The sequence below is a fragment of the Symphalangus syndactylus genome, chromosome 13 (assembly GCF_028878055.3).
Source record: "Symphalangus syndactylus isolate Jambi chromosome 13, NHGRI_mSymSyn1-v2.1_pri, whole genome shotgun sequence".
In the NCBI taxonomy this organism is placed as follows: Eukaryota; Metazoa; Chordata; class Mammalia; order Primates; family Hylobatidae; genus Symphalangus; species Symphalangus syndactylus.
In genome coordinates, this window is record NC_072435.2 from 73,349,533 (window position 1) to 73,371,761 (window position 22,229).

Genomic DNA, 22,229 nt, shown 5'->3' on the forward strand with positions numbered 1-22,229 from the left:
TTAAAGGCAGGCTAGAAATGCTGCCATTTATTCACTTTTTGTGTCTCTTCCTTATGAAAACCTTTATTAATATAAGCCCATTGATTTTCATTCATCTTTAAAATATATATGAATGCTCACAATTTACTCTCTAAATTAAACGTGCAAAATAATAAAACTAACTTTTTAAAAACTCTTTAAACAAAATCTTTCAGGTTTATAGGAGGAAATTAACGCTGTCTCACTGTAGCCTCAGATTGATGAAGCCAACTCTTCAATGTGACGAAAACTATGAGAAATGTTTGGGGGGAAAATAGAACAACTCAGAGGGTCATTTTATATTAATTATTTTACTGCATAGTTTGAGTTATATGATAAACCATCAGAGAGCAAGAAATCCAAAGAGTTGGTTAATTTTCCTAAACTCCAAAAGGGGACATAAAACCTTGATCTCAGAGGAGGATGTATTTTATTGGCAACAGCAAGTTTTATTTAAAATATGATTGCAGGTTGTGTAGCTTATTTTCAAGCTTTACTTCCTTCTCTTTTCCTATTTTTTTAAGTTATAACTACAGGAGAAAAATTTAGGCTTATGTGTAGCCTACATTGTGAATTGAATTTTTTTATTCAATATTTGAAAATCTTACACAGGAATTTCATCTGTTAGAACAAGGATTTCTACTTATTCAATTATGTTATCTGTCGTAAGCTAATCCTCATTATTTATTAATATATAGCATAAATTAAAAATAAAAGAATTGGAACATTAAAAATTGATATTATGTCTGCTTTTGGAAGATATACATACACACATATATGTTTTGATATATATGGATATATATTTGGAGGCTATATACATACATAAATATGTATAAATGAGTTGGTGAGTGGGTGATTTAGAAAGAAAGTTGATTGCAACAAATCCAGTTGGTATTATGAGGTGCACCCACATCATCAATATTTATAAATGCAGGACAACCAACATTTAAGTGGCTTTCTTTCTCCAGTTCGTAGCCACTGCAATGCTGGCAATGGCTGTGTATATTTGTGAGGGAAACAACATGCTAAATCAAATGGTTAGCACAAGAGAGAGCTCATTTATTTCTAAGAAGCAGCTAACTCGAGAAAAATTGTAGTTCAAGGTCAGCAAAGAATATCACTTCTGAGTGTGCTTTGTTCTTTTTACCCTCTATCCTTTTATTCTCTCCATGAAATTCCAAGTTATTTGGAAATGTTAACATGTTTCAGAAATTCAGGTTTGTGATTCAACTGTGACTGAGAGAATTAAGTTGTATATCTTCATAGATTTATTTCAAGAGGATTGCATCTAGAATTTGTTAAAAAGGACATTGAATACATATGATGCTTTTTTCGTATTTTTCATTTCATACAGAAATAAGAAATGGAAACTTAAAAGCCATTCTAGGGCTGTTTTTCAGTTTATCTCGCTACAAGCAACAACAACACCATCAACAACAGTACTACCAGTCCTTGGTGGAACTTCAGCAGCGAGTTACCCACGCTTCCCCTCCATCGGAAGCCAGCCAGGCCAAAACCCAACAAGATATGCAGTCCAGGTAAGGAAAGGAAGTAGGGAATGTGTTTCCAACTAGTTTGTGTAGATACAACTTGTTTTTAACAAATTATTGTCCACGAGTTTGAAAAATGTACTCATGTACTTGTATCAATGTGATGAGATTATTTGACTTGTGTAATACAAACAAACCACTCTTCTTTTGCTTGGACAAGCAACATCTATCATCTTTTGGGTGACATATTTTGTTTGCTTTCTAAAGATTGTTGTTCTGTATCACAGTGTGAAATGTCTTTGGTGTAAGTAATGTGGCATGGCTACATTCTTCTACAAATGTCTTTAGTATTTAGAATGTGCAATTGAGTCCTAGTCTCCTGTCGTGTAGTTATCTTTCATTGATACTTTTGATTAATTAAGTCTGTCAGAAATTTCAGGTCTGTTAAACGTAGGAGTTTGAGGTTTGGGAACATAGTGTTTTTGATGTGTGTGTGTGTGTGTGCGTGTGTGTGTGTGTGTGCACATACATGTATTATTTGTCTGGCTTGAGCCTTTTGGCTTATGTAGACACAACCTGGGTGGAGTGCTCCCAAATCATGGCAACTTCCTTTTCTCTTCCATTATTAGTTGTTTTTTTTTTTTTTTTTTTTTCCAATTTAGAATTGCATCAGTCAGTGTTCAACTAGAGGAGTCGAGCAAGTAAATGATATATAACAAGAGACTTATAGTGAAGAATTGGTTTAGCATGATTGCGCATACTGGTTAGGCAAATATGAAATCTGAAGGGCAGCCCAGCTGGAAGGGCAGGATAGAACTCTTGTCATGAACTGAAATTGTAGTACACAGGCAGAACTTCTTCTCTCAAGGAAGCCTCAGTTCTGCTTTTGAAAAGCAAAACTTTTAGCCAGGCACGATGGCTCATGCCTATATTCCCAGCACTTTGGGAGGCCAAGGTGGATGTATCACAAGGTCAGGAGTTCAAGACCATCCTGGCCAAGATGGTGAAACCCTGTCTCTATGAGAAATATAAAAAGTTGCCAGGCATGGTGACAGGCGCCTGTAATCCCAGCTACTCTGGAGGCTGAGGCAGAGAATTACTTGAATCCGGGAGGCAGAGGTTGCAGTGAGCCAAGATCCAGCCTGGGTGACAGAGCAAGACTCCATCTAAAACAAACAAACAAACAAACAAAAGAACTTTCTTTCAACTAGTTGAATCAAGATCACCCAAATTATCTAAAATAAACTTTACTGAAAGTCAATTGATTATAGACTTTTATTACATCCTTAAAATATCTACATAGCAACAACTAGATTAGTATTTGAAGGAATAACTTAGACTATAGTCTAACATAGTTTATGTATCAAAATAAATGATCACAGAATGAAGTTTCACTTAACAACTTTCATGCAAACTACTATATTTGTTCCTGAACAATGACTGGGGTATTGGTTAGTTAGCTCTATTACATAAATAGTTATGATTATTTTTCTTGAGGACAGAGGATATGAAAATCCCTTTCATCGTCTTTGAAAATATAAACACTTGTCAACAAATGTAAATATTTAACTTTGTCCACCTTAGAAGTCAAGCTTGAAATCTGCTAACATTCAGTTAACCTTGAGTTTGGTAATTATAAATGACTCAAACAATTAAAATAATGTTCCAAAGTACATTTATGAACTACCTCCCACTTACGGTCAGTTGTTCAACTGTTCAGAAATCACCTCTCTTTCATCTATCAACCAACCCTCATATGGACCTTGTTTGTTACTCCATAATAAACAATATTTATTTCTCTATACAACCATGTAAATTCTGTTCCCTTTGGAGGATTTTCACTCATCAGTGAATTTTTAAATGAATTTTAAAAAAGCTATAGTTTTACTAAAAACATAGCATATAATATAAAGCTTATGAAGTGATGGGGGATATTTTTATTATAAAGTAATGCAGATATTTGACTGCTCTTTAAGCTCATCTTGGCTTTTGGCTATATCAAGTGAGACTGTACAAGACTCTTAGTAGAAAATAAATCTCTATAGGATAAGTTTCTTGGATTTTCGTAAGCATAGAGAAGAAGAAAGTGGATGACATCGTGTTGTATGTATTATTTTTTTTGTGTGTGTGGATGGTTGGAACAGAGATAGATTATGAAAAGTGCCAGAAATAATATTTACTAGAGTTTGGTTTAAGCAATTTAAATAAAGAAGACACAAGAATAGTAGCTGAAAAAATAAAGGAAATAAAATTATTTTACGTAAAGCATGTTGACTCTGGAAGTGATATGGAATATCATTTGACATTGCTTTACCTCACTCTTTCTGTATCTTCCATGTGAAATTTATTGTTTAGAATTTCTTGCCCAGAATTTCTTGGTAGTTATGACCCTTTTAGGAAATTGTTTCTTTTCCTATTCTTCTTGCTGGATATACATGGCTGTTGTGAAACTATGGGGTAGTTTAAAATATAAAGCCATGTATAATACTCATGGTTTTTATACTCTTTTGTGGAAGGATGTCTCAATTTTTCATTACAAGTTTATGAAAAGTATTCTTTTCAGCAGTGTCCTTTAAGGCTGTGGTAGACTTTTAGCAAAATTTTCTCTGCTAAATTGGATTTAATTACTTTTTGAATTGATATATAATTTAATAAATGTTTATAGAGTAACAGCTTTACTAAAAGTAGTATTCAGGACCCTAATATAGAAGAGTTCAAGTCTTACTTTCAATAGTCTTACTTTTAGAGAATTTTTACATGTTTTAAAGGATATGATATTTAAGACATTAATACTTATTTTTATTCATATAGATTTAGTGTATCACATTAATATATAAATTAGAATTTATGTGGACTTACATGTAGCAATCAATATTTTAAAGCATTTTTCAAAAGGCCATAATGATAATATACATAGGAACATCATGTAGTATCTATGTGTTAGAACCAAGATAATTAATGCAGAAAAATTCCTAGTGACAAATTTATCTTCATTTGCTGGAGGTGTGAGTCATAAATCATGATTTATGATGCCTTTCTATTGATTTCAAAGTTCTTTCCAAGTAAATAGTTTAAATGTCAACTTGCTATACTTTTCTGGATATTTGGCCAGAAAATGTTCTTATATTTTTCTCTGTAGACTAATAAACATTTCTTAGGGCACATTGTTTCAGTTCAGTGAAAGTGTTTCTGTTTTATTCTCTTTGTTTAAAGTAAATTGGCATAATTCTACATATTTCCACAACACTTATTTTGTACATTAATCATTTTTAATTTGATTTTGCTATTTTGAAAAAAACTCCAGATTTTCCTCAAGTTGAATAGCTTTCATTTAAACAGAAATTTGGATTTAAAGGTTAACAAGTGAAATATACAGGAGAAAAAATAAAACATGGACCAAGAGGAAAGAATAGAGTAACAAATTCTGCTCTCCTGCTCTCTCAGCTCCCTCTCCACCTTTGAGTGTATGTATCTATAGGTGCATGGGTCATGTGCTATATGTGAACTTGAGTGTATGTGTGTGCACAAGTGTGCATGCATGTGTGTCCTGCTCAAGTGGCACCTAGAGCTCTAATTATTAAGAGTTTACCTCTGCAATCAGACTGCCAGGACTTGGATCTGTATTAAAGTAAAGGTGGGATTCAGATTTTAAGTTTCTTATATTCATTACAAGGAATTATTTGGCTTATTTGGAGTGATAAAGACTTGATTAACCAAGTAATCAATTTTTTAAAATTTAAATGTATTTGATATGAAAATTAGATTTTATCTATGTCAGTATTTTTTGATGGACTTTATGTGGGTAAAGATTCAATATCTTGCTATATTCCAAAATATTAAGCATCTTATTTGCATTTATTTAATATATGAAATAAAACTAGTTCATTCTATATTTCTTAATTTTCTTTTTATTTTGAAAAAGGTAGATAAAAATTCTTCTCTCCAACCAAGAGGGGAAATATGAGAAGTGTTTTAATATAAAATGCTAAAAAAATCATATATAAAGGTTGGTATCATAGTTATTTTCCACAGGTATTAATTGGGAGATGAAGGAAATCCTATTTCTTATTCTAGGAAACAATGTAAAAATAAATCCTATAATTTTAAAATTCATAAAATTCATTTTCATCCTAGGCTATTTCTGTGAACCTTACTTTTTCATATGTTGCATTTTGACAAGTAGAGTTCTAGTTGGCAGGAAAGCTAAAAGAAAATTCTATTTCAACCCTAAGCAGTACCTAGCACATACCAGCCAACAACACTCAGTAAATGAATGCATGATTTTCCTAAGAATATCTGGTAAAAACATTACAGTGAAAAAAAAAGTGAAATTTAATTTTTCTTATGTACTGACCTGGTTATATACAAGATGTTAGGATGATAGTACATGTAAAAGATAAATTTTTTTATTTGCTAAAACCTTTTCTAAAAGACGTGATTTTTCTTAAAATACATACTTTTATCTTAATTTTTGACCAGATTATTAAATGATTTTCCTTCCTGTTACCAAATAGTTGACGAATTTTACCAACTCACAGATAGTGGTTATTAAATCACATGAATAGTTTATGTAGTATACAATTAAAACATGTAAAAGAAGAAAATTGAATGTGAAAGTAGAGGTAAGAGATTACGCAGATAGATGATAGAGGTGGCAAAACCAGTGGTGATAAATCTTTCTGAATTAAAAAAAATTATTTTAGGAACTTGAAAGTTTATGATCTCTGCAGATGATCATATGTCCTTCTGCTTTTGATTTTGTAGGAGCAAATCAAGAATGTGTCCACTTTCAGTTAAGATGAATGTGCTCCTACAGGACTCACAAGTAAAACTGTGAAATCCCTGGGTACATGTTTTCTGAACGGCTTGTCTGTTCCCTTGCAGCCCCTTTCCAAGGTTCCCGTGACCCCTACCACACATATTGCTTTTGGAACCCTCTTACCATAGAGGACATTTGCCTTCCAGCGTGTATGTTCCAGGAAACATTATTTCCTTCTGGGAGATTCACTCTGAAACTGGGACGGTTTACAGCTTTTGGGCCAAAGGTTATAAATCTTGAGAAGTATATAAGGAAGTTTAATTTAAGATGACAGGAAGGCTCTAGTAATTTAAGCCCTTATGAACCTGGTTTCAATTAGTTGCCTAACTCAGTTCTGTGTTGTGGCCTATAGTGTGCTCTCTAAAAAAAGTAAGTTAATCGATTAAACTTTAAACAAAACAAAAACATAAAAGAAGAGGGATATTTATAAAATCATTATTTAAAGCAGGATTTTTTTATCTCTAGAGAGAAATAATTGAAGAGAAAGAAATTATTCTTAACTGACTGCATTTGGAAACCAACAGTATGTAATATTAAGAGGAATTTTGTGTGTGCACATGCACACACTATTGTTATGTTCTAACACTGGTGTTTTGGTTGTTATAGATGAAGATTATATTATAGTAAAGGTGGGACTCAGATTTTAAGTTTCTTAAATTCATTACAAGAAAATATTTGGCTATATTTGGAGTGATAAAGACTTGATTAACCAAGTAATCAATTTTTTAAAACTTAAATATATTTAATATAAATTAGATTTTATCTATATCAGTATTTTTGTTGTTTTGTTTTGTTTTGAGATAGAATCTCGCTCTGTCACCCAGGCTGGAGTGCAGTGGCCCAATCTCAGCTCACTGCAACCTCTGCTTCCCGAGTTCAAGCCATTCTCCTGCCTCAGCCTCCCTAGTAGCTGGGATTACAGGTGCCCGCCACCACAGCCAGCTATTTATTTATTTATTTATTTATTTGTTGTATTTTTTGTGGGGCCATGGTGGTCTCGAACTCCTAGCCTCAGATGATCTGTCCGCCTCAGCCTTCCGAAGTGCTGGGATTATAGGCATGAGCCATCATTCCCAGATGCTATGTCAGTATTCTTGGATGAATTTTATGTGGGTAAAGATTAAACATCTTGCTGTATTGGTTATTTCATAGTCAAGCAAGTATGGGTTGGAGTCCTGCTTGCCAATTCCCAGCGGAGTGGCATGGTCAAGTGATTTTAACCTGCTCAAATCCTAGTGTTCTTCCTCTAATATTGGAATGGTGGCAACTTTCTCATAAGGGTGTCGAGGAGACCAGATGAAATGGTTTATGTATAAAATGCTTACTTAGCATGACACAGCATATAATAGACACTCAAACCAGCTATTTCCATCTTCCCTTCTTTCACTTGAAGATCGTATCACATGTGTAATAAAATACATTGACCCACATTAAAAAAGATGTAAAAAAATACAAATATATCACACTGTGCACAGAGAATTCTGTTAGAGAGAATTTATCTTCTTAACAACCAATCAGTGTAATATATGCAAAAGTTAATTCTGAACCAATGTACATGGAAAAGAAACAATGCAAAAAGGTAAAACAAATAAAAGGGGGATTTGCAGAAAAAAAATTAAAAAATAAAAAATAAAAACCTTAAGTCAACCTCATTACTGTTCCCCCTTTTCTCTCTTTCTCTAATCAAGTCTGCCCATTCCACTTCTAAGTTTAATTAAATATATGAAAATAATTTAAAGTAATAATATTTCCACTAAAATAGCTTAATAATGCTCAGTCCTTTGTATGCCCAGTCTAAATAAACAGAATAACCCCTTTAATTAGTTTAGATATTTTTTATTAGTTACTTCCATATAGCTAAATAGAATGCACCTACCACCAGTTTCTATTCATCAATTTGACCATTTTCATTGGATTCACACTTCTCTATTTCTCTCCACCCTCATTAATTGATTCTACAAACTTTTATTAAGCACGTAGTATGTTCTAGGCAATCTTCTAGTCACTGGAGATACGCAGAAGACAAAAGAGATTAAAAAATCTTTGCTCTCTTGAAGCTTTCATTCTAGTGATTGGAGATAATACAAAATTAATTAAAATATTTACCAGTAATTTGACAGCTGATGATGGAGAAAAATAAATCAGAAAAGGGCCAATCAGATGTGTGGGAACCATTTTTTGCTAATTTAAATTTAATGAGGACCGAGGAAAGTCCTCATTCAGATGATGACACTAAGCAAAGAAAATGAGAGAATGTTGTCGGTGAATATCTCAGGGCAGAGTGTTTCAGGCTGAGAGAAGAAATGCCCTTAGACCTTGAATTAAGAGCCTGTCTGGTTTTCTTCAAGAAGAGAAAACATCTATCCCAGTTGCGCTGGATCAGAGGGAAAGAGGCAGAAGAAGAGTAGGATATAATTCAAAGAAACATAAGAATTAGTATGGCCCTGTTGCCATTGTAAAGACTGGTTTTTATTCCTGGAGAGAGGGGAAGATACTATGTGCCATGAGGAACATAAACAGGCATATAAATGAAGTGGTCACATTGGCTGCTGTGTTGAAAATAGAGTGTAGTAGGGAAAAGGTGGTAGCAAGAAGTCGTGGAAAAAGCTTGGGCTATCATGTTGAAAGTGCAGAGAGGAAGTTAAATGCCAAATGTGTTTTGAAGGTAGTGTCAGAAGAAACTGATAGACTTGTAATGAAATTGGTAAACAGAAAGGAAACTCTAGCATGGATAAGGAGGCTATAAAGGTGAGACTACGTTATCGATGTAGTATTAGCTGTTGGAAAGATGGTGTTTCCATTTGCTGAAATGAAGAAAAAAATATGAGGAAATGTTTGGTAGGGAGAAGGTCAGATATTCACTTATTGCCATGTGAGCTTTGAAATATATATGAGATATATCCAAAATACTGAGGAGGCCATTGGAATTGCAAGACTGGGGTTTAAGGGACAGATGAAGCCTATAGATAAAAATCATGGAAAAATAAGCATATAGCAACAATAAAAAGCTATGAGGCTAGACATGATTAAGTCACCAAAATCTGTACATAGATGAAGAAGAGAACTGGGGCCTTGGATCAGGAGCTTACCAATATTTAGAGATCAAGGAGATGGCAAGACCTGATAGAGGAGACCAAAAAGAGTTAGCCTGTAACACGTAGGAAGAAAAGTAGAACTTGATGTCCTGAAAAGCAGGTGCAGAAAGTGTTCAATGGAGAGACTGATCAATAGTCATAACTTATATGGAGCCCCTTCTGAACCATTCTAAATAGTTTATACATACATTTACTGTCTCAATCCTCACGACAATCCTATGATGTATATACTGTATTCTTTCTTTCTTTCTTTCTTTCTTTCTTTCTTTCTTTCTTTCTTTCTTTCTTTCTTTCTTTCTTTCTTCTTTCTTTTCTTTCTTTCTTTCCTTTCTTTCCTCTCTCTCTCTCTCTCTCTCTCTCGACAGAGTCTTACTCTGTCACCAGGCTGGAGTACAGAGGCGTGATCTCAGCTCGGCTCTCTGCAACCTCCGCCACCTGGATTCAAGTGATTCTCCTGCCTCAGCCTCCCGAGTAGCTGGGACTACAGGCACACGCCACCACACTTGGCTAATTTTTCTATTTTCAGTAGAGACGGGGTTTCACCATGTTGGCCAGGATGGTCTCAATCTTGACCTCATGATCTGCCCACCTCGGCTTCCCAAAGTGCTGGGATTACAGGCGTGAGCCACCGCACCTGGCCTGTACTGTATTCTTAATATTAATTTTGACGTAAGGAAACGGAAAATGGAAAGATCAATTAAATTGCACAGTTTCACAGAGACTAGGCTGTATATTGAATCAAGGCAATCTAGTACAGAGTTTGTGTTTCTATCCATTATTTACAGAATGTCAACTACATGAAATGTTGCATGTAAGTAGGATGAGGACTGAGAACTGACTTACCACTTTTGCACTGGAGACTTTGATGAGAGCTCTTTCAGTGAAGTAGTTGCTATGATAACTTGATTGGAATCCGTACAAAAGAGAATGAGAGGGAGGAATTACAGAGAGAGATATACAATTTCTATGTGTCAATTAAAAAAAGAGATAGCAAATATAGGCAGGTCTTTCTAGGAGTGTTACTAACATAGTTATACTCCAGTATCTTTAGTTCTTTTATTGGTTAACTTTGTACCTTTATATAATGGAATAACATCTTTATTTCTTTTTCAATCACTTGCAGAGTATCTTTTGGTGTTCGATTTTGTAAAACCTGGATATTAAAACTACGGTTTGGTTCTCCATCCACTAACAATTTCCAATCTCTGTTATCGGCACTTTTATTTTTTTGTTACCAATGTTCATAGGATTAATCTATTTTGTACAGTACCTGATTCGTCCATGCTTTTAGTATAGGTTGATTCTAAAAGTTGAAAATCAATAGAGTGTTTACATAGGAGCTATTTTATATATATATATATATATATTTTTTTTATTTATTTATTTATTTTTTTTCAGAATCAAGTAATATACTCTGATTCTTCCCTAGTTAAGGCCTATCTGAAAGTCTAGTAAAAGTTGATACTTGTTTGAATTGATGCATAAAATAGTAGATAATTTGAATTAGGGCCAGAGCTCATTTTATAATAGTTTGGGGAGATCAGTCCAAGTAAACAAGGGATCACTGTGTGCCAGTGCCTTTTTTCCGGAATTATCCAGTTATTATAGTTTAAAATACTTTTTATGTTCAGATCGTTGGTTTTGGTTTAGTTTTGTTTTTTAAAAAATTATTCTTAGTTTTACTTTTCTTAACTAAGTCAGAATCAATTAAACTTAATTTTCTAGGTAAAAAATAAAAACATCATAATTGTATTTTATCTTTCCAAAAGAATTGTGAGAATATAAATACATTTGAAAGTATGAGACTAACTCTTAATTTAAGAACTTAAGACATAATTTTTGCCATAAATATGTAGATAAAAACAATGGTGAGCCATTATTTGTCCTATGAAATATTTTTTAAGATGTGAAATGTTATTATAATAGAGCTGTGATTCATGATAACTAATTTGTGATTAATTTATTTAAAATTTTATAACGGGACATTTTGATGGCCTAGTTAGATATTTTCTATCAAACACTAGAAATTTTATTCTAACCACAGGTACTACATATTTGGCATGTATGAGCAACTTTCTTCTCAAATAGAGCACTGATTATATATGTAATTATTTCATTTGCAATTTTATACTATATGAAATTATTTATTAATCTTTTCTACTAAAGACTAACATCAAAAAGATAAAATTTATTAAAAATTTTCAAAACTTAATAAAGTCAATAGCTATTGAATTTCATCTGTTTTCTACTAAAGACTAACCTCATCTCAATTTTTTGAGGTTAGTCTTTATAAAAAAGCAGAATAAAGTCAATATTTATAATTTCGAATAAATTTTTAAAATTATAATTAATAGTCAATAACTATTAATTTTTCATAATCCCTTTTCTATGCTTCTACTTCTGACCATCCCAAATGCCCCTGATTGATCTCTCAGTCTAATAAGATATTAAACAAAATAACTATTGACTTTATTAATTATAATTTTCAATATGGAGTAAAATTACATCTCAATACATTCAGAGCTTCAGCCTCAAAAAGTTGAGGTTAGTTTTCACTAGAAAACATATTAATAATTATGGACCTTTTTTCCATTATAAGTCAGTAATTTTTCAAATTTCAAATTTGAAAAATTACTGACTTATAATAAAAACTGCAACTGTCACAAAAATCGTAATTGTCTGGACATGATAGCTCATGCTTGTAATCCCAGAACTTTGAGAGGCCAAGGAAGGAGATCACCTGAGGTCAGGAGTTCCAGACCAGCCTGGTCAACACTGTGAGACCTGCTCTCTACAAAAAATACAATACAAAAAAAAAAAAAGTTAGCCAGAAGTGGTGGCATGTGCCTGCTGTCCTGGTTACTTGGGAGGTTGAGGTGGGAGGATGGCTTGAAACTAAGACGTCAAGGCTGCAGTGAACCATAATTGCACCACTGCATTCCAGCCTGGGCACAGAGATTCCTCCTCTGAAAAATATATATATATATATATATATATATATATATATATATATATATATATAGAGAGAGAGAGAGAGAGAGAGAGAGAGAGAGAGAGAGAGAGAGAGAGAAATACACTAAAAATAAAAAAGCTATAATAATTATGTCAGTATGATCATTAGATTATTTTTCTGTAGCCAAGTCTACATGGAAAATCAGGAGATAACTTGGTGAGCATGGAATTAGATTTAGGGGATTTGCATGTTTCAGCAATTTAGTCTTGCTTATGAGACTTTAACCATTAGTCAAAGGCACACTTTCAACATACACCTCTTTATAGTCCCTTTTCTATGCTTCTACTTCTGACCATCCCAAGTGCCTCCCTCTTTCTGATTGATCTCTCAGTCTCATAAGATGTGAAAAGAAAAAAAAAAAAAGCCTTCTCTTTCTGCTGAGTGGCAGGCTCTAGACCAATGCTCACCCATCAGAGATGTTTTGTGACCCCACTCACTGCTTACTAATATTGTTACTGAAATGCCAAAGATTTGGTATAGGTCCTGCTGTGCACTACACAGAAAGCCAATTACTGAGAGATCAAGTATTGCCAGAGAAGAAGGCTTTAACTGGGTGCTGCAGCTGAGGAGAAGGGATACCAGGCTCAAATCCAACTAAAATTAGGGGTTTATATGGTAAGGAAGAAATGTAACTATGTGTGGGAAAACAGGAATGAGGGAGGGATAAGGAAGCGGAGTTGGTCAACAGGAAGCAGGTGGTCAGTTAAGCAATCATGACAGATGAGGGGCCTGGCATCTTATTGTCCAGATATAATTATCTGATAAGTTTCAGTTCCTTGACACTATTTGGGACGCCTGATGGTTGGTTTCCCAAGAAAAAAACCCAGATAAGACAACCGTAAGTTTCTCAAGTTTTAAGACTGGAGGGGTCAATTTCTATGTTTATTCAAAAGAAACCATAAACATCAGTTCTATGAGACAATTGGGCTGGTTTGATTATGATTGTATTGATGATTATATTTGCTTTGCATTAAATGGAGAGCAGCCCAATTATAAGGACTTAGACTAGATTTTCTCACAAATCTTCACATACTTTATAGGTATTCATGTTTTAAATGTAATAAAAGTCATTTTCCTGAACATATGTATTAAGAAATAACATATTTTATGATGACTACAATGCTTTTTAAGTATTTAGAAGTATTAAATAATCTGATTTTTCACTGATCTGTGTGGTCTTTGCCTAAGTTAGTTTAAATTTTTAGTTTGACAAAATAACGTTTTCTACCAGTATTCAAGTTCCAATTTTTTTAAGGTGGTTGCATTCAAATGAACTTTTGGACTGAAGCTCTGAATGTATTGAGGTGTAATTATACTCCATACTAAAAATTGAAAATGGAAAACATCCACAGAACAGCATTGTAGCGTAGTACTTTGAACTATGTGTAAGTAGCAGCATTGTGGAAAATCTAATTTATGGTGATACTGTAAAAGAAATATGAGCCTCATTTCCTGAATTCTCCTTTATCCTGAAGTTTGACATTCCTAAAAGAGCAAGAGACTTTGATGCTGTATTATCTTCCACAGGCCTCTCCCTCTTTAGTTACTGTTTTGAGATCTCACAAAAGCAGACCATGCAGGTGGCCTTATTAACTGTCTGTGGAAATTTAAGATAAGACAGAGGTTATGACATATTTTCATACCGTATTTCACTAATAGGATAAGTTATCACAGTAACCTGTCCCAAATGCAATTCAGATGATATTTCAGCCACCCGGTTACTAAAAAGAAACACATGTGGGTTAAAGCTGTTTCTGACTTATTTATGGATTAGGCAATAACTGTTTTCAGTGAACTTTTAGCAAAAGGAGAATGTATTTTATGATATACTCTGCAGTGAGGATAGTTTTTGCAAAATGTCTTAAATGTTTTTTAAGGACCACATATAGTTTTGAGGTACCAAAGCTATATTTGCAGAAGTGGCTAAATATCTCTCTCTTTCTTAGTGCTAATAGCATGTTAGTTTTCATTTTATAGCAGTTCACAAGGATCCTGCAGAAGTCTTTATACTAAAGAAAGAATTTGGTTTAAGGAGCTCTTTAAATCTTAATTCTGAATATATGGTTTCATTTCTATCCCAAGCAATCATAGGACACATAAAGAAATTTATTTCCATCTATCTCAGTCTTAAAAACCCTTAGTGAATGTATTTAACTGTCTTTAATGTTTGTTCTTTTGTCTAAAATTACTTAGCATAAAACTTTAAAAAAATATAATTATAGTATATCTTGGGTACTTTATTCTCGATTTTTTTCTCAAGCCATTTTCAGTGAATATGAAAGGAAATAATTTCTGTCTTTTTAACATACTATATTATAGAAGAGAAAATTGGGACGTAAAAATTGCCCACTAAAACTCAAACCCAAGAAATGCCTTATTTTATACTTTGAGATTTGTTTCTTTATATTCCTCTTTGTTTCCTTGTGAATGATGCTTTTAGAAAAAACAAATGTGATATCATAATTAAGCATGCTTTTCTCTTTCTTCGGGAATCAAGAGTACTACATGTCTCACTCTATAGGGATTCCGAATAAAGATTTCTTCTTTTGTGATATGTTTATGTGACTCCAAGACTGAGGGTAAATAGATAGGGCCAGAAACAAGGATGATTCTAAAATGATTTTCTATAAAATTTCTTAATATAGATGAAGAGTTATAAAAACCTATGTAATGTGAAAGATTGCCTTTACATTCTATTTTGCTCTGATAAATATAGTTTATTCAACTACCTTTGTATTAAATACATCTATTTAAAAATTACTGTTTTCTACTTGATTTTTATGTTTTGATGAACCAGCCGCTGTCTACTTGGGCAGAGTCAATGCATAACATATGGCTTAATGAAAGATGATTTGTTGCTACTGATCCTTTATATGTTACATTAGAGCCTTGTGTTCTTTTCCACTGGTGATTTGAAAGTTCATATGTGACCTTTCCACAAATAAATTGGCCCTCACCATGAGCCAAGAGTTAGATCAGATATGTGGCTAAGATAAAGTGATGTTTGTCTTCAAATCACCCACAATCTTATAGACACCTAAATATTTAAGTAGATCACTTAATAGACATGTTAATTAACTCAACAAAGCACAAGTTGCTCAGTGATCAAAGTTAGAGGAAAGGGCACATATGAAGGGACTGACAAAGGAAATGCCATTTCACATTCAGGAAACAATAGTTATTTGGCTGAGGAGAAAGTTAAAGTAGAAATGGGTTCTCGGTATCTATTGCTGCTTTACAAAAGCATCCCACAATCTAATGGCACCAAACAGTAACCATTTTACGATGCTCATGGATTTTGTAAGCCAAGGAATCAGACGAGGCATAAAGAGGATGGCTTGTCTTTGCTCCACTATGTCCAGGGCATGCAATGGAGAAGGATGGAATGGCGGGGATGTCACAAACTGGTGAGGGACAGAATATCTGTGGTTAGAGAATCCACTTCCAAGATGACTTCTTCACTCACAGTTCTAGCAGCTTAACTGAAATTCACATGGCCACTTCAGCATGGCAGCCTTAGTGGTATCATACTTCTCACATGGTAGCTCTAGGGGTTAAAGCAGCCTCAAGCCCACTCAGACTCTAAGAGATGGGTGGATAGCACAAAGATCTCACCTCTCAATGGAAGGATGATCAATGAATTCACTGTATTCCTGTGTTAAAACTGTCATAGCATATAATGAGAGAGAAGACTGGAGAAATAGGCAGAGGTCAGTTTGTGGAAGTTGTGAACTCTATACCTAGGAGCTGGAACTTATTTGCTAAATGTAAAGTAAAATTGCTTTGAGAAATTTTTACCAGAGGGAAAATGAGACTATTTATAACTTAGAAATATTGCCCTGGTGACAGGGTAGAGAAAAGATGTGCTTTGGGCAGGGGAATAGGGATGGACCCTGCCCTGGTGGCAAGAGAATGAACAGTTTAATGTTTGCAGATGTGAAAGTCGGACTGGAACAATGAATTTGGTTACTGATTGGAAGTAAGGGTAAAAGACAATCATCACATGTCTACTTTCATTGATGAATTGAAATATCATGTATTTCAGTAAGGCAGAAAATATAATACGATAGTGGAAACAGATGAGAGGAAGGAGGTGGAGAGAAAAAAAAATAGCTTTGGCCTTCCTAGGTTTAAGATTTTAATGGAACTTTGGTGACTAATATGTGGCTCCGGATCCTAGAAGAGAAGCTAGAGCCAGAGGTACGGACCTGGGAACATTAGCTTAGCTATGTTTTATTGAGTGAAACAATAGAAATGGAAGAAATAGCTCAGGAAAAGAGTATAAAGGTAGGGGAAAGAAAGGAGAGCTCAACACAAAACTCTGGGGACCATAAAAAACTACAGGTGAAGTGAGGAAACAAGGAGAATGAGAGAATGTTCTTTTTGTTTTGCAATGTACTGAGTTATGGTAACTTTTTGCTAAATTCTTACATGTAAATTGTTTTTCTATTGAGAAGTACTTCGTCTTCTGAGACATTTTGTTCTTGTCTTTCAAATTATTCCTGAAATCTAGATTACAAATGAAATATAAAACTCTGGTTGAAATATTAAATAAACTATATTGAACATATATTCGTCTAATCACTGCATCACAGAACACTAAGTCCTGAATTTAAGACATTTTTGGATTCTGTGCAGTGTTGAGACTCATGTTTTGAAAGGCTCACCCTGTGTGTGTTGTTTTGGGAATGCTGGTTCTTTGGTGTCTTATTGGGACAGTTTCTAATGATTTCTTACTGGGCTAAGTCCTGTGGGACTTATGTTGTTGACTTTGGGAAACAAGAATAATGAATAATATCCATAAAATTTTGAAGGAGAATAAGACCTAATTGTATTTGATTTCAAGGAATCACAGTCCCAAAGTAATTTTAAACTGAGAGACCAAGAGCCACAGTTAAAAGCTCAGCCATTGTCCTGAAAGAGCCATGCTTATGTGCTTTCAAGTAAGAATAACGTAACATCAAAAGTGATAAGTGAGAACCAAGGGATGTGGTATTAGGAAGACTTCCAAGTGCAGGTGTGCAGGTGTGCAGGGTAATACTGGCTAAAATTCACACAGGATTCATTAGAATATTTACAGTGCCTCCAGAGACTGTCAAGTATGCATTTTTTTTTTTTTTTTTTTTTTTACCTTTTATAGCACTTATCTTTACCAGACACCCATCTAAGTGATCTGCAATTTGGTCCTCATAAAAACCTTTAGGTAGCTGTCATCCTCATTTAACAGGTGAGAAACTAGGCACAGAAAGCAGTTGATCTGAGATCTGGGTAGGGCAGCTGACTGTAGATTCTTTGCTATTAACCAATGTATTAGATGTTTACTACTGGCATTTCAACATATTAATTCATAGAAGATAAATAATGTCATATATCATTTCTTCACATCTGCAAAATGCTTTTGTTTCTCTTTCCAAACTTGAATTTGATTTCCATTAACTATAAAATTATAGTTTTTTGTGTGTGTGTTTTTTTTTTTTTTTTTTTTTTTGAGATGGAGTCTCGCTCTGTCACCCATGCTGGAGTGCAGTGATGTGATCTCAGCTCACTGCAACTTCCACCTCCTGGGTTCAAGCGATTCTCCTGCCTCAGCCTCCTGAGTAGCTGGGATTACTGGCGCATGCCACCACGTTCGGCTAATTTTTTGTATTTTTAGTAGAGACAGGGTTTCAATGTGTTAGCCAGGATGGTCTTAATCTCCTGACCTCGTGATCCAGCCACCTAGGTCTCACAAAGTGCTGGGATTACAGGCGTGAGCCACCACACCCATACTATACTTTTTAATGAAGAGTATTAGTATACATGGTTTTAGGGGTTATAATTCTCAGAATGAAACAGTAATCTCTGTATGCTTTAACCAAATTTTTCCAAATTAAATCTTTCTAACACAGTGCCAGTACATCGGAGGTGGTCAATAAAAGTATTTTCAATGATTAATTGGACAATTGAATAAATGAATCTTCATGTTTGTCAGAATGAGGGGAACACTGAACTAAGTTTAGTTTTTCAATATCTATGTCTATGTGCCACTTTGAAAACCTTAGGAATGTGAAGCTGCTTTCTTATTTATTCATTAATTCAATATCCAAAAGTATTTATATACTTTATAAGTGAATCGTTAGAATAAGATCAGTGAGGGCTCTTCACTCTGCCAATACTCTAAAGGTGGGATTAGTCACTCCTGAACATCCATTTTCCCAGTGTTTTCTATTTCTTTCTCTACTTTTTTTTTTTGTATGTAGACATAATTGAATTGGAATTTTCTTTTCATACACTATACAAGGGATGTTCAACCTCATTTTCCCACACTCTTTTCTATGTAACTTTATTGTACATAGAACAACTCAAATTAGAGGCCCAGGATTTGTCTTAGATTCTTCCCTTTCTTTCAATTCTTGCGTCCACTATTTTAACTTACTTTAATCATTTACTTCTATTTCCTGTGCCTCTGTCTTCATTCAGGCCTATATAAAATCCTGCCTGAATTTTAGCCATGATTTTCTATTTGATCTGTTTTCAGCCTTGTTAACATCTCCCAACCTCATTTCTTCCTCACTCTTACCTATCTAAGGAAAGGATCTTATCTGAGAATTTAGTATTTCTTTCGAAACTAAATTTTTTTGGTAGTCTCCCACTGCAATCAGAATAAAGACCAAATTCCTTAGCAAATTGATATGGCTTTCTAGGTTCTTACTTGGAAAAAAAACTAAGTGTTAAAATATTTTTTGTAGGGCTGGGCACGGTGGCTCATGCCTGTAATCCCAGCACTTTGGGAGGCCAAGGCAGGTGGATTACTTGAGGTCAGGAGTTTGAGACCAGTCTGGCCAACATGGTAAAACCCCGTCTCTACTAAAAATACAAAAGTCAGCCAGGTGTGGTGGCACGCACCCATAATCTAAGCTACTTGGGAGGCTGAGGCAGGAGAATCGCTTGAACCTGAGAGGTGGAGGTTGCAGTGAGCCGAGATTGTGTCACTGCACTCCTGCCTGGGTGACAGAGCAAAACTCCATCTCAAATAATAGTAATAATAATAATAATAATAATAATAATATTTGTAGAATGAATAAGAGAATTAAAAATATTTATAATTACCACAATAAATAAGCATAAGTTGAAACAATTCAAATACCAACTTCCTCAGCTGAGTTTTTTTGGAAGAAGCTTGATAGAATCCAAAGAGATAAAATTGATACATTATATGAGGTTCAGGTATTATGTTTTGGTGATTTAGAGAATTCTGTATGTGCATTATGCTGAAGCAAATTTTATTCTTGAGGTTGAAAACTAAAACTAAGGAATGAGGTCATATATACATATATATGACCACATTTTGCATGGAAGTCTGCTGTTAAAATAACTATAACATAAATAGAATAGTCTACAAACATCTTACATGAAATTATTAAAATTTTCTTAACTGTGTATTGATGAAGGCATAGAGAGGAGATACAAATACATTTTAACTCTCATTGTAATTCCTGTTGAACAATAAGGGCTGTTTGAATCCTTTGCAAGGATTATGAGGCTACCATAGGAACTAGTAGGAAAAAAAGTTCCATGATTGATTAGTGATGTCTGTAATGGATGTGGGTGTGGCTAATTATAAATTATGTTCCATATTTATTAGCCCTGAATAAAACATTGCCAAAGATTTTAAATGATAATACTTGCTTGTAAGACTATGAGAATAGTTGCTTAAATACTATAATTATTTTAACCTTTAAAATTGTTTACTCTTGATTTCTATGTAAAGTAGATTGCAGTTGTTTAATATTATTTCTCTGTCAAATGGTATATTTTGAAATTAGATTTGTTTGATACTTGCAGAGATCATATTCTGTATACAGATTCTATAATATCTTGGAAATCTTCACAAATCTGTGGAGCAATAAAAATACTTCAACTGATAATTTATACAGACAATATGGTACAAGAGAACAGAGTACAGCTTATGCAATGTTAACAAATTTAAGTTCAAATTTCAGCACTTTAATTTGCAAAATGTGTAAAATGCACATGAGTTAACATTAAAAGACTTAATTTTTCATATTTGTCAGTTGTATAGCATAACCTTTGCAGGACTGTTGTGAGGATTGAGTAAGATAAACACAAACTGCTGCCAGTTAATAAGGATGTAATAATGACTAGTATCTTTCTGTTCCCTCCTTTAACATACTTCTGATAATTCTATTCTTGGAACAATTTCCCTAGCTTAGAAGGTAGAGATATAACATGCCATCGTTTGAAAATGCTACCCAGTAACTGTCAATCAATTATTTAGTTATTGAACATATACCAGCCCCATGGCAAGAACTAAGAATGAAAAAAAATTAACGTAACATAATTCCTGCCCTGGAGAACAACACAGTCTGTTTAGGAGACAGATACTTAACCTGATTAATTACTGCACCATCAAGATACAATATTCACGACATATCAAGGAGATATTCAGAAAGGGGATTCTGAAGTTTAGGGTTGAGATTAGGGTTTGAAATACACATTTGCTATAAAAGAACGAAGGAGTCGATTATATCTGGGATTATAATTTTTAGAATATTTATGGTAACAGTGTGAAATTTTGTGGGTGGTGACAGTGAATGAACCTGTATTTGGGAAGCAGGAGTAACAGCTGGAGATGTGGCTGTTGTGTCAGGAACGCTAAAATGATGAAGTCTGTAAGAAGGAGGCTGCTGACATCTAGAGAACAGTCATGGCTTGAGATTTTGGAATATGCTGTTTGACTTTAGAAACTGTGAGTATTCTCCTTCTAAGGAGACATCTGTGGATATTCTGTAGCACACAGTATCTCCGATGTTATTATGCATAGGAATCACCTGCGGATTCTGTTTAAATGAAGATTCAAATTCAGTGAGTCTGAGATGGGATCTGAGGTTCTAGATTTCTAACAAGCCCCAGGTGATGTCAGTGTTGTTGGTCTATAGACCACATTTTGAGTAGTGAGGCTCTAGTGATTAGTAAAAATGGGTAACCACAGATTCGGCTGTTTACCTTAAAAACTTTCTTTCCTTATAATAAATGGATTTTATAATTCCACATGAGGATTTACACTGAAGCTGAAATAGGAAGCTCTGGCAGTTTGGATCCTGCTGTGTTTTGATCACTGATGAATTCCATACTTTAAAAATAGTTGACTGCGTATAGTTTTCTCTTCTTCGCTTCCATGTTTGAGAAAAATACAAAGCAGCCCCTTGATCTTCCAGTTTACTAGAAAGATGATCACATACTTCTTTTAGTGGGATCCACAATGAGCCTCAAAATGTTTACTTCTTTCGTGCTTCTGTTTCTGACATCTTTTGCCCACCATAAACAGTAGGAGTCTGATCATACAGGATTTCAGAAAAAAATACACTCTTCAATTCAGACATCTAAAAACCCTTATTTTACTGCTTTTCTGACTCAGTTTATTTTCCCCCATTGCCTGAGAGCTGTGTCTACATGTCACCTGTGTCTGTTTTACTAGGACTCGGCAAGTTGGCTGTGCTTACTCACCTGGTTTGTTACTAACATGTTATAAACTTGAAACCTGGGAAATGGTATTACAACCACTGCGGAGGATAAAATGTTTTTCTGCTGTCCAGGGAGGCATAGACAATAATGTTAAGAAAAATAAAGGAACTATTGAGAAAGATTTTGAGTTAGATCAAACAAGTAATGAGAGAAATGGGGAGAGATTGATTATGTGAAAATTTGAAAGAAAAATAATGAGAGAAAAGTAGAAGCATATTGAAACAGAAGATTTGATATTTCTGTCCTCCCTAGATTACCAGTGATTTTTA

At 34.1% G+C, this 22,229-nt stretch overlaps 1 protein-coding gene across 9 annotated transcripts in view; it reads left to right on the plus strand.

Annotated features, from left to right (window-relative positions):
- Positions 1-22,229, plus strand: part of NAV3 (neuron navigator 3) — a 908,101-nt gene that overhangs the window by 654,680 nt on the left and 231,192 nt on the right. For all 9 annotated transcript variants that reach the window (XM_055236272.2, XM_055236270.2, XM_055236266.2 and 6 more), the window contains one exon: positions 1,373-1,556. In XM_055236272.2, coding sequence (XP_055092247.1) covers positions 1,373-1,556 — 184 coding nt within the window. The remainder of the gene's footprint in view (positions 1-1,372; positions 1,557-22,229) is intronic.